The sequence below is a fragment of the Panthera tigris genome, chromosome B4, assembly GCF_018350195.1.
Source record: "Panthera tigris isolate Pti1 chromosome B4, P.tigris_Pti1_mat1.1, whole genome shotgun sequence".
NCBI lineage: Eukaryota > Metazoa > Chordata > Mammalia > Carnivora > Felidae > Panthera > Panthera tigris.
In genome coordinates, this window is record NC_056666.1 from 17,523,165 (window position 1) to 17,537,204 (window position 14,040).

The 14,040-nt window shown below is 35.8% G+C and overlaps 1 protein-coding gene across 1 annotated transcript in view; it reads left to right on the plus strand.

Moving 5' to 3' along the window:
* MALRD1 (MAM and LDL receptor class A domain containing 1) overlaps positions 1–14,040 on the plus strand; it is a 778,752-nt gene that overhangs the window by 28,330 nt on the left and 736,382 nt on the right. Inside the window, exon 4 of the mRNA XM_042993660.1 lies at positions 12,543–12,723. Within this exon, the coding sequence (XP_042849594.1) occupies positions 12,543–12,723 (181 nt within the window). The remainder of the gene's footprint in view (positions 1–12,542; positions 12,724–14,040) is intronic.

The following is a 14,040-nucleotide window of genomic DNA, read 5'->3' on the forward strand; positions in this document are numbered from 1 at the left end:
CTCAAAAAGCTAAAAATAGAACTATCATGCGATCCCAAAACTCCATTTCTAGGTAGTTATCTGAAGAAGGTGAAAACACTAATTTGAAAATATATATGCACTGCTGTGTTCATCATAGCATAATTTAAAATAGCCGAGATATGGAAGCCACTTGTAGCAAGCAATAGATGAATGGATAAAAAGATGTGGTATATAATGAAATATTACTTAGCCATAAAAAAGAATGAAATCTTGCCATTTGTGATGACATGGATAGACCTAAAGGGTATTATGCTAAGTGACATAAGCTAGGCATAGAAAGACAAATGCCATATGATTTTACTTGTATGTGGAGTCTAAAGGGCAAAACAAGTGAATAAACAGAATAGAAGAGAAACAGACTCCTAGATATAGACAACAAACGGATGGTTGCCAGAGGGGAGAGGGACGAGGAGATAGAGGAAAATATGTGAAGGGGATTAAAAGGTACAGTCTTCCAGTTATAAAATAAAGAAGACATGGGGATGTAATGTATAGCATAGAGAATATGTAAAACAATAATGTAAAAATTTTGTACAGTGACAGATGGCAACTAGACTTTTGTGGTGATCATTTTGCAAGGTGTATACATATTGAATCACTATGTTGTACACCTAAAACTCATATAATATTGTATGTAAATGATACTTCAACAAAAATACATTTCTTCTTCCTCTACAAAATAAAACATAACCAAGGAGGCAAAAGACATGTGCATAGAAAACTAAAAATTATTGCTAAAAGAAATTAAAGAAGAAACAAATAAATGGAAAGACATCTCATGTTCACAGATTGGAAGAATCAATATTTTTTTAGATGTCAGTATCATCCAAAGTGATGTACAGATTCGGTGTAATTCCTATCAAAATCCAGAGAATATTTTTTGTGGAAATAGTAAAATCCATTCTCGAATGCATATGGAATCTCAGGGGACCCCAAATGACCAAAACGATTTTGAAAAAAAAAAACCAAGCTATGGCCCTTATACTTCCTGATGTCAAAACTTGTTACAAAGCTACAGTAGTTATAAGAGTGTAGTGTTGGCATAAAGACAGACACATAAGCCAATGGAATAGAATAGTGAGCCCATAAATAAGCTTTCATATGTGCTCAAATGATTTTTGACAAGGGAGCCAAGACCATTCAGTAGAGAAAGAACAGCCGTTTGAATAAATAGTGTTGTAAAAACTGTATATCTCCATGCAAAAAAAAAAAAAAAATTAAAGTTGGGTCCCTACCTTACACTGTATACAAAATTAACTCAAAATGGGTTGAAAACCTAAATGTAAGAACTGTAAGTATAAAACTCTTAGAAGAAACATAGGAAAAGCTTCACAATATTGGATTTGGCAATGATTTCTTGGATATGATGCCAAAATCATAGGTACCAAAAAAAAAAAAAAACCAACTGGATAAATTAGAGTTCATCAAAATGAAAAACTTTTGTGTATCCAAGGACACCAGCAGAATGACAGGCAATCCATGGAATCAGAAAAAAAATATTTGCAAGTCATATATCTGATATGAAGTTGATATGCAGAATACATAAAGAACTCTCACAACAACTACAAACAACCTGATTTAATTTTTTAATGTTTATTTATTCTTGAGAGAGACAGAGTGCGAGGAGGGGAGGGGCAGAGAGAGAGGGAGACACAGAATCTGAAGCAGGCTCCAGGCTCTGAGCTGTCAGCACAGACCCCAACTCAGGGCTCACACCCACAAACTGTGAGATCATGACCTGAGCTGTAGTCAGACACTTAACCGACTGAGCCATCCAGGCACCCCCAAACAACCTCACTTAAAAATGAACACAGATTTGAACAGATATTTCTCCAAAGACAATATACAAATGTGAGTGAGCACATGAAAAGTTCAACATCACTGGTCACTAGGGAAAAGCAAATCAAAGTAAAAATGAGATTATCAGCTCATACCCATTAGAATGGCTATTATAAGCAAACAAACCCCCAGGAAATAACAAGTGTTGGCAAAGATGTTGAGATATTGGAACGCTTGTGCAATGTGGTGGGAATGCAAAATCTTTTAGCTTTTCTGCGAAATGGCAGATAATTAAAAGCAGAATTATTACATGATACAACAATACTACTTCTGGAGATATACCCAAAAAAATGACAGCAGGAACTCAAACAGATATTTGTACACCAATGTTCATAAGCAGCCTTACTCCCAGCAGTGAAAAGGTGGAAGCGATCCAACGTCCATTTAGAAGATGAATGGGTAAACACAATGTTTACCCACTGAAATATTATTCAGTCTCAAAAAGAAAACAAATTCTGACATCTGCTACAACACGGATAAAACTTGAGGACATAATACTAAGTGAAATAAGCAAGTCAGAAACGGACAAATACTGTATGATTCCACTTACATGAGGTACTTAAAAAGCAGTCAAATCCATAGTGACAGAGAAGAATGGTGGGTGCCAGTAGAGTGGTGGGGTCAGGAAGGAGATAATGGGAAGTTAGTGTTTAATGGGTATGGAGTTTCAGCTGGAACAAAAAAAAGACTCTGGGGTTGGATGGTGGCAATGGTTGCATAGCAATGTGAATGTATTTAGTACCATGGACCAGTACACTTAAAAATGGTTGAAAGGTACATTTTGTGTTGTGTATTTTGCCACACTTTTTCAGAAAAGAGCAGGACTCATCATTAAGACTACAATTGTGCCTCGTAGACCTTTTAGGAGGAAGAGAGATGTGCACTATTAATATAGGCCCAAGCAAAACTGTGAAATAAGTGGTTTGCTTTTAGTTTCTTCTACCTCTCCCTTTCTAGATTTTTCCTAATTCTGATATTTTCCGTCTTCTAAGAACTTTATATTGTGATGATATACCCAATCCTGAGGTCTGTACCAATTTCTTCACCATTACCACTGTTAAAAGTTTATTCTGTTCCTTCACATTTTCTCAGAAAAGTGCCCTACGTCAACTATCACTGAGGAATATAAGTTAATATTTTTCTTCCTGTGATGGTGTCAGTGATTGATTCTGAGGAACACTTCAGCGAATTTTTAATGCGAATCTGGCACTGTGGAAGACAATTCAGGGGATTATTGGGCCTTCTAAGCACCCTCAGATCACAACATGGAGACAGTCTCCTTCTTTGACTACAGCATGTCTGACCTTTGAGATCACAAAATTGGAAAAATGATGAGTTCCACGCACTCAAATAGCCCAGGAACATGGATTCTACTGATAAGTTCTTGCACACTGCTCGTTATCGTTCCATATCCTGTCCAACTGTGGCCTTACTCAACACCATTTAGTGATGGCTGTGGAGGCAAAAATCTCTATGTAGGCAGATTTTAACAAATAGTTTCAGACTTGAATGTAGATGTGTGGCATATGGAATAAAAAGGCAAATCAGCTACAATTCAAGAAACATTGTTCAAACGGTTTAAAATATACAATTCTCTGTTGGGGGAAAATAAATTGAAAATTTTCGGATGCAATTTTTGAATAATCCAGTGGTTATTAGGAGTTTGTGATTTTTATAAGAATTACTTGAAAGTGTGTGCTCATTAGATTTATTTTATAACAAAAAGAACCCCTGTTGAGACTATTCCAAAGGAAAAATGTTCTATTTAGCTATTTTTCTAGTTTTAACACTTCCAGAAATCATTATCATAACCTTTATGTGTTAAAAAGAACAAAAGACATTGCAAATAGACATCAACGAAGTAATTGTAATGCAAAGTAGTTTCTTGGTATTTAAAAAATGTCTGACACTTACGTGAGAATGTATGTACATTTTATACACACAATTGCTGAAACCTGGTGATAAAAACAGTTTAGAATACTTTAGAATCACAAATAGATTGTTGTAAAAATTGCTGGGAACTACAGGAAATTTGAAAATATACTAATGCAGATACATGCATAGTTCATTGAATGACACGCACACATTTATACAAATAATTATATAGTTTAGTTCCTTTTTTGTTCAATCAGATTCTCTGGGTTACGAGAGGTCCATGAGGTAATAATTGGCGTATTCCGGATATTTTAAATATTTCAAAGGCCTTATGGCAATTGTAAATTTAGCCATGGTATGATTCATAGACTAATCAAATTTCTTAGCTTTTGGATGGGATGACATCAATTCTGTCTGGAAATACTGGTTCCCTCAGGCCGACTAGAAATTCTCATAGAACTTTGTAGGCTTTTGATAAAAATAGAACAGCGGACTAATAATTAGGCCTCAGAAGATGAGCTTTAAGAACTCATGTTCTGAGGTCAGAAAGACCTGGGTTCTAATGTTAGTGCCAGCGCTCACTAGCTATTCTGTCTCGGGCGAGCTACTTTATGCCTTGTAATGACACATGGCCCAAGTTTCCTCACTTTTTAAAATCGAAGAAAATGCCTCCTTCATAAGGTTGATGTAAGGAATAAATAAACTACTGCAAATAGAATGCCTAGCACAGAACAAACTATTGTTTGTTCTTGATAAATTGTAGCTATTAAGATTCCTGTTATTACAGAATATAGCTGGACCATGAAATTTTTCAAAATAAGGGATCTAGGCGTAAAATAAATGAAATAGACCACCGGTAAGAAAGCACGTTTACTTAATGTCATTAAGTGATATTTCTAAATCAGCTTTGAGTACTCCTGTATGATCTCAAGAACATGCACCAGATCTATTATTATTATATAATATTTTGCCCGTAAGGAGCTTAAGTCAAATTATGATTTCGTGACTGGGTTGCCAAGCACAGCCTAACTATCAACCAGCATATCTATTCCCACAGTGGCTAATGCAACCAGTCAGGGCAAGAACAAACTTGTCAAAGGAAAATCTCCATAGTTGCTGAGAAGTATAGTCCAGCAGGGGCTATTTGTGGTTGAGATAATCTATTTTTTAGAGAGGGACCTTTGCAGATGTTGGATAATGAAATAAAGCCCTACCTGATTGTTATTGTGAACAACCAAATGTCCAAACCCTTCAGCTTCTACCAAGCCTCTTGGATCACTTAAACTCAGGACAAATACAAAAAGGGCCAGAAATCGCCTTTGTTGTGATAAAAGCACCCAGAATTCCAAGAACAATGATATGTAACAGGAAGGTGCTCTGTTTAGTTCCAGGAGTGCATCACAGCTATGGATCTTTGAGTTTCAGTCCTGGGTGATTTGGTCTGCCCACTCCTGAAATTCTGATATGCCTGGGGCATATCAAGGTGGAGTTGAAGATATAACAATCATAATTCCTCATATTTTATGGTTCTAAGAGTTGTATTTTATATGAATTATGTCATTAGATTCCCATAGCAATCATTTGAGCGAGAGAGGGCAGGATGTCATTATTCTAATCTTACAAGGGAAGAAAAGGGCTTGCTGTGGTTAAGTGGTTTAGCTAAAGCACTCGGGTAATAGGAGACAAAACCGAGCTTCGGTCCTCAGTCTTCTGACCCTAAGTGGCCTTCTTTCTGTTTGACCACATGGGCTTCTGTGTGTGGTGATTTATTGGAATGTCACCTGCAGAAAAAGCTCTACATTAATAAAGTAGACTTAAAATGGGGAAAATAGTCCTTATGTTAATCTACTTCTGCCATTTGTGGCTAAGCTTTTTTTTTTTTTCTATTATTGTCTGATTTCTTAAGCCAAATGGGGTTCTGAAAGCTCATTTTTTTCCTCTCTCAATTAGGCTCCAATTATGAAAGATGTGATTTTGAGAATGGGCTCTGTAGTATGACACAAGATCGGAGTCTGCAACCTGGTTGGACAAAGAGAAATGGGATGGCCGGTCACTCACTTCCATTTAATGATCACAGTGGTAATATGTCTGGTAAATGCTTCGAATTTCTTTCTTTTTTCTTTTCTTCTTTTTTTGTTTTGGTCAAGTGGTTGATTATTTATATAGCAATTATTGGGTGATTGTATTTATCAATTATTATAATGTCTAACTTTATGCATTCTTTAACCACTTTCACGATGTTTATTATATAAAATATCACATTGGATTCTCAAAATTGGGTTCCTGGGGTCCTAAAGGTCTATCTAAATAATCCTTGGGATTTTCTAGCTATTTTGACTCTTCATGGAAAATGTAAAATTTAATGTGATAATGCTACATAGATTAATTAATCATATTATTTTGCTCTTGGCTATGCTGATTTCAGCTCCCATGGGCTGCTCAGTAGTCCTTAAGGTGGCTCTGGGGCCAGACATTATTCATTTCTTTATTTGATAACTAACCAACTTCACATTCATTCGCCATTTTGTACCAGGTGATTAAGATATTTTAGTGAACAAAAATCAACTGTATGCCTTTCCTCATCTGATGGGCTTATACTTGATATGAAAAGAGGTCGTATATTGCCTGGCATAACTAATTGAAGGCTGGTGATTTTTTTGTAAAAGTGATGCTTTTCTCAAATAAACACAATCAAATTTTAAATGTGAGTATTTCCCTAGAGATAATTTAAAGCAAGCCAATCTTTGGGTATTAGGCATTAATTCTTTGGAAACGTTTATGTATGTTTACAAATGTTTACATGCAATTCCACGAATACTTATACATGTGGAATTAGAATCCTGGCTCCATCATTTACAAGCTATATGATCTTGAGCAATTTACTTTTTTAAGCTGTGTTTTTCTCAGCTCTGAGGAGGGGAACAATGATCCTTAGTCTGTAGGTAGTTGATATAAGAGCTAAATGGGATGTTGTTGGTAAAACTTGCCATAAAACATCTGATATTCAAAAAAAGTTGCTATTTAGTACATTTCTGAATAATTTTGGTGTTCCTGACTTTAACTTCGATATAAGTGAACTGGAGTTTGTTACTTTGCTTGGCTTTGTTATTTTTTTTGGCAAAAATACTTTTTCAAGAATAACTGTTAACAATTGTTAGGAATAAGCCAATTTTATTCAAACGAGGGACCAACTTCACAAACAGGAGCAATGACTCACTGCAATATATAACATTTTTATTACGTATCCAGTTATGTTAGATGGTGATGATATTGAATCTGGTTCCCAATTTTTAGCCATTGCAATACCTTGCCAGTTGTTTGATTCTGTGTATCTCTCCTTTAGAATCTCCCTGCTGCTTCTTTCTTTTACTTAAAAACTTTTCACAGCATACATTTACTTATCCTAGTCTTCTTCATGGACAGAATATCTGATATTTTATCTTTTTGTTGCCTATGGCTCTTGTTCTATTCTTCTTTTGGGCCTCCTCATCTTGGGAGTTAGACAACCAGGATCTCTGTCATTCTGCTTCCGGCTTCCCTCTTTCCTTCCGTCCTCCATTTCCTCCCTTTTTCTTTGTTTTTCTTCCTACTCTTCTCTCATGCTGATTTTTTTGATAGTCAAGAGATAAAATGGGGGCAATTCACATCAAAATTGTGATGTTATATAGACAGACACCATTGTAGTGAGATCACTTGGTCTGAGTTCAGAGCTCTGGAGTCAGGCTAGATGGGTTTGAACCCTGCCTGTCAAACTGCTAGTTATGTAGTCTCGATTTCCTTGTCTGTAAAGTGGGAATAATCATAAGAAAAGCCTCATAGGAAAAAGCGGCAAAATATTGCCTGGCAAAGTTATTGAAGGCTGATGATTTTAATAATAGTGATGCATCTCTTGTAACTACAATTAAATGCTAAAATATGAATATTGTCTACATATAATTTTAAATAAGCAAATGTTCTGCCTTTAGATATTAGCTATTTGAAGATGTTTATAGAAAAATAATCTTATTGGAATCATGTCTTCATTCAAAAATCCTTATTTCATGAGTATTAATAAAATTTTTGATTAATTTACTCTTGAAATAATTTGGTAGTGTTCAAAATAATATTTTTCATCATGTAATCAATGCCTTGAGAAGTTTTCAGAGCTAAGTTTGAAAATCTATCAGAACATTAAAAACATCACTGTGTCAATATTTGAAGTCTACTAAAGCTCAGGGCACAGTGATTAAAACATAATACTGATTTAAAAAAGTATATAGCATCACATTTAGATGAAATGGTATCACTACAAAAATTCAAATACATCTTTTCAACAATGGTAAAACTTTAATTAAAAAAAGAATTAAATATGAGTTTTTCTTGGAACTTATCAGAATATAGAGTTTTAAATAATTCTGAAGTTCAGGTGATATTAAGGGTGATACATGAGGTTGTTTTTTTTTTAATGTTTATTTATTTATGAGACACACACACACACACACAGAATCTGAAGCAGGCTCCAGGCTCTGAGCTGTCAGCACAGAGCCTGATACGGGGCTCAAACTCATGAATGGTGAGATCATGACCTGAGCCAAAGTTGGTCGCTTAACTGACTGAGCCAGCCAGTGCCCCTGTTCTCTATGGCCGCACCTGCAATGACCCATTGCTGGGCAGTTTTTTGATCATATGGGATTGCTGGGTAGCATATAATAGCTTTGAAGGTTTTGTTTACACTGTGTTTCTTAATTCATGGCCATATTAACTCTATTTTGCCTAGTAAGCTATAAGCAGGGTCTATATGTCCACTTATTTTTTATTTGTATGGCCCCTATCCCAGTTTATTACAGTTATTTCTAGCATATGAAAAGTTTCCAGAAAACTTTACTATAAATAGCCATATACCCACAATTTAGGTTATATATCTAAAATTACTCTATTTGTTTTATCAAATATCTATCTATCCATCTGCCAATCCATTTCTCCATTTATCAATCCATCATATTTTCAATGCATTCCAAAGAAGTTGCAGGAATCACTTTGCCCCAAGTATACGAGTATCTAGACACAGCGGTCAACAAAACATGGCCTGTGGGTCATTTGCCTGTTTTTGTAAATAAAGTGGGTTTTTTATAGCCTTTTTCTTAAAGTTTATGTATTTATTGTGAGAGGGAGAGAGAGAGAATCCCAAGCAGGCTCTGTACCATCAGCATGGAGCCCGACTCGGGGCTCAAGCTCACTAACTGTGAAATCATGACTTGCGCCGAAACCAAGAATCAGTAGAGACACCCAGACACCCCGGAAGAAAGTTTTATCACAACCCAGGCCCTCCTACTCATTTACAAAGTGACTGTGGCTGCTTTTGTGCTAGAACTTTGGAGTTGAGTGGTTGTGACAGAGACCATATGGTCCACAAAGCCTAAACTATTCGGCACTTTAAGAAAAAGTGTGTTTGCCCTGTGCTAGAATTCAATATTCATTACAGTTTTTTTTTTAATTTTGAGGTCATATTTACATTATATGCAAACACAATCGTAAGTGTACTATTTGATAAGTTCTGACAAAGGCACTCACCTGTGCAACCTAAGCACCTCACAAAATGTAGAGCCTTATCGTCACGCCACAGAATTCCCTCATATACCTTCCTAGTCAACCTTTGCTCCCATCCTCCACTCCCAAGATAATCACCGTTTTAATTTCTTCTGCTGTGGGTTTGTCTTGCCTGTTCTGGAACTTCATATAAATCAACTCATAAAGTATACACACTTTGTTCAAAGTTTTCTTCACTTAGCCTAATGCTTCAGATTCATCCATGTTGTAGCATGTATCATGTATCATGAGTTCTTTCCTTTTTTATTGCTAGGTAGTATGCAATTATATGAATTTATTCATCCATTCTCCCATTGAAGGACATGTATGGTTTTTTCCTGTTTTGAAATATGATGAGGAAAACTGCTATAAACATTTCTATATAAGTCTTTGTGTCTTTCTGTTTTTAAATCTCTTGGGTAAATACATAGAAGTGAAATGCTGTGTCGATGTATGTTCAGTTTTATGAGAACTTCCAGATCTTTCTCTAAGGTGTTTCTAATTTAGTTTAAGTGGCTGGTTAATTTGCTTAGCCTCCAATGGAAGATGTTTTGTTTGTTGTGCGCAGCAGTTCAAATATCAATTCAGTTCTTTTAACCTTTACTAGAAGTACACCTTCCCTGCACATGCATGTTTTAATTTTAGCCAGAGATTTGGGTAGTTTTTTCATAGAACACAGGGTACCTCTTTTTCTGGCTCTCCTCTTCCCAGAATTCTTCCCTTTATTCATTGCGGACCTGGCTGTCCTAGCTTCCTTTGGTTGATTCTTCTGGCCAAGAAGAGAACAGTCTTTCTATCAGGATTTTAGCCGCAGGGCGCCTGGGTGGCTCAGTCGGTTGGCTGTCCAACTTCAGCTCAGGTCACAATCTCGCGGTCCTTGAGTTCAAGCCCTGCATTGAGCTCTGTGCTGGACAGCTCAGAGCCTGGAGGCTGCTTCCGATTCTATGTCTCCCTCTCTCTCTGCCCCTCCCCCTCTCACACTCTGTCTCTCACTCTCAAAAATAAATAAACATTTAAAAAAATTAAAAAAAAAAAAAGAATTTAGGCTCACACTCCAGCTACCACTGCAGCCTAACCTCAGGCCATAGCCCGAAGGAATCTACCTTGTTCTGATCCTTTCCTCCAAGTTTCTGTTCTCATAAAAATATGCCGCTTTGGTTTACCTTTAAAGCCTCCTGAGATCTCAACTTGTAGGTTTTTCTGTATAAGCGTTCTGTTTATCATTGGGTGTTCTCACATCAGCATATCTAAATTGTTCCATGCTGCCCTTTGTGAAGGGCACTAGGAACCATAATGTATTTCTGAATACTTACTTAGCGAGCTGCATTATTTAGACAGTGAGTTGTATTATTTTACTAATAAATAGCAGGAGACAAAAACTGGAAAGAACCTCCTATTCACTTCCTAGATCAAGTTTTCTCAGTCTTTATAGTCTTCATCTCTGAAATCAGTGAAAAGTTAATGTTCACTTGTTATTTTATATATTTATTATTTCCAACACTTTTTACTGAGGATCTACATTGCTCTGCATATATTATAGGACCTGCAGGTATAAGAGTATAGAAGAACACAGTTCTTGTCCCAGTGAACTCGCAATCTAGTGATGGAGACATAAACCTTATACCTTTTCTGTTCTAGGAATCTGCATATTTTTTCCTTCAAGGACCAGATAGTAAATAGTTTTGGCTTTTTAGATCATGCAGTTTATGTCCCAACTACTCAATTCTGCTATTACACTGTGAAAGTAGCCATTGGTAATACACAGAGATTAAGCATGGCTGTGTTATAATAAAACTTTATTGATGGACCCTGAACTTGATCATTCATATAATTTTCACATGTCAGAAAATATTTTTCTTTTAAACTTTTTCAACCATTTAACCCACGTAACAACCCTTAGCTCTCAGGCTATACAAAATCTGGTGGCAAGTGGGATTTATATATGAGTCATAGTTTGCTGTCAGTAAACATTAGTTGAGCATTTTTGCATCTGACAATATACACTCCTGGGGATGTATGAGTATAAAATAAAATTCCTCCTCCAAGAACTAACAAATAAATTATAATCTTAATTTTAGTGGTTAGTGTTCACTTTTGTAGCAAACATAGGTGAGGTGTACCTTGATGTATACTCTGATTCTGTGTAAGAATCAGTTTCATTATGCTACTACTTAAAAATTCACCTGAATTTTCAATTAAGGAGGAGATTTTATTTTAGTAGTTAAGCCTGTTCCCTACAATAAAATAAAAACAAGATTTGTATTATGGATGGAATTCAGTATATTCTTTTATTTATACAATAAAATATTATTATACAAATACAATATTATTGTACAAATACAAATACAAAATATTATTATACAAAAACAATATAAATATTATTATACAAATACAATATTGAAAATTGTAGTTACACCATTTTAAAAGTAAAAAAATAATTAAACATGGAAAATTTATGCTTATGTACATGTATTTATATAACGTGGTGACAATTGTGAATTTCAGTTCAAAAGCTTTTTTTTAACCCTAGAGTGGGTAAGCCATCATGACAAATGCTGTGAATACTATAAAGACTATTGAAATATATGTTGCATATGATATGATCTCTTTGGAAAGCATTCTTGAGAATAAAACAATTAATTATAATACAGGGGAAATTTGAAAAATGCTGTGATGTTAGTCGGAGCGTATTATTCTGTGGATGTAGGCAAATTCTGACCCTGGGAAAAAAGCCACTCTAAATGGGAACTGATGTCATCACTTTTTTTTAAGTTTATATTTATTTTGAGAGAGAGAGCACATGCACAAGTGGGGGAGGGGCAGAGAGCTAGAGGGAGACGCAGAGAGAGAGACAGAGAGAGAGAATCCCAGGCAGGCTTCACACCGTCAGCACAGAGCCCGATGTAGGGCTCAAACCCATGAGCCCCAATATCATGACCGGAGCTGAAATCAAGAGTCGGACACCCAACCAACTGAGCTACCCAGGCACCCCCTGATGTCATCACTTTAAGACAGGGCTTGAGAAGGGACTTGAGAGATGAGTGGTGTTCCAGTGAATAGGGAAGTGAAAGACATGATATTCGCTACTGAAAGAACCACATAAGGACCATGTAGAGATGCTCGGTGTATCGGTGTGCTCAGGCAGTGATATACAGTCTGTTCTGGCTAGAGGATACTGTCTTTGGAAATGAAGATTAGGCCAAAAGTATATTTGGGAATGTCAAGAATTATGTCACCCAAAGGTTACTGATTTCGTGCCTCAGTACCATTGCCTTCCCTGTTTTCCCTCCTCTACCAACTCCTTCACAGTTGACGGTCCTCTTTCTGCTGCTGGCCAACCAGGCAGCAGAAATGAAAGACATTGATGGATGTGTGGCAGTGTCTGAGAAGTTGCACAAAGAATTTCAAGGGCATACATATTTGGTACTTAATGATTCATTCTGCCTCCGGTAGTATTTTGCAGAGAGCTTTATTTCTTCCACAAATTCTTTGATTGTCAAGCTAATAATATCAAGGTCCTGGATGTGCGCCTGCATGCATGTGCATTTTAAATTAGTGAGCTACGTGAAGTTTTCAGAATTCCTGAACAAAATTGATGTCTATTTTTTATTAGATAATATAATATCTGTTTATTTTCCCAATTCTTTTATTTCAAATTCAGAGTAATACACCAGTCAGGTAATCATAGTTGACAACTTAGATGATTATTTGAATTAACTGATAGGACATCAATGAAATTTTTCCATTTAACAATAAGTAGTCAAGCTGTCAAATTTTTTTAAGGTAAGCAATATTATTCCACTGATTGGATCTAAAAATAACACATTCCATAATTTCTCTGTAAAAATATGGAATTTTTTTCCTATGTATCATTTGTTTTTCTTTTGGCAGGAATCTTATCTTTACAGGCAGATGGCTTGTTTATTTGTTAAATTTATGTGGGTATATATTCTTCAAATTAATTTAGCCATAAGTGAAAAAATATATACTCAACAGAAATTCATAAAATCAAATAGTAGTGTATTAAAATAAATATAATACACATTTCAAAGAATATATCTTTTGAATCACAGCCAAATGGCCAGTAGCCGGCTATGTTCCCAAATGAAAGTGGGCAGGGAATTTCACCAATTAAAGCAGTTGGAAAGGACCCAGCGGATTTCATTTCTTTGCAAATGAAGTCTGGCAACACTGATGAGTAGATACATTGATTCAGTGTGTCCTACAACTGAATTAGTCAAGGAAGAATTTACAAGAACTCAGCGAGTTTAGGCTTCATAGACTGGTCAGCCACCCTAAAATGTAGTAAGTGGAACAGGAGAACCAAACTAATGCCTACCTAATTGTGGTAGGCAGAATTCTAAAGATGTACCTCCCAAGATTCCCAACCCTTGGTTTTTCAGTCAAAACTAATCTAGGTACTTTTGTGAAAAGACTTTATAGATGTACTATGGTTGCTAATCATCTGACCTTAAAATAAATTTAATCTGGACTGTTCAAGTGAGCCCAGTGTAATCACATGGTTCCTTAGGAAAGTCTATGTGTAAGATCATGTCATTTGCAAATAGAGATAGTTTTACTTTCTGTTTCCATTCTAGATTCCTTTTATTTCATTTCCTTATCTAATTGCCTGGCTAGAAACTCCAGTGCAATGTTGAACAGAGGTAGTAACAGATATTCTTATCCTACTCCTATTAGGGGGGAAATTTTTCAATCTTTTACGATCAGGTATGATGTTAG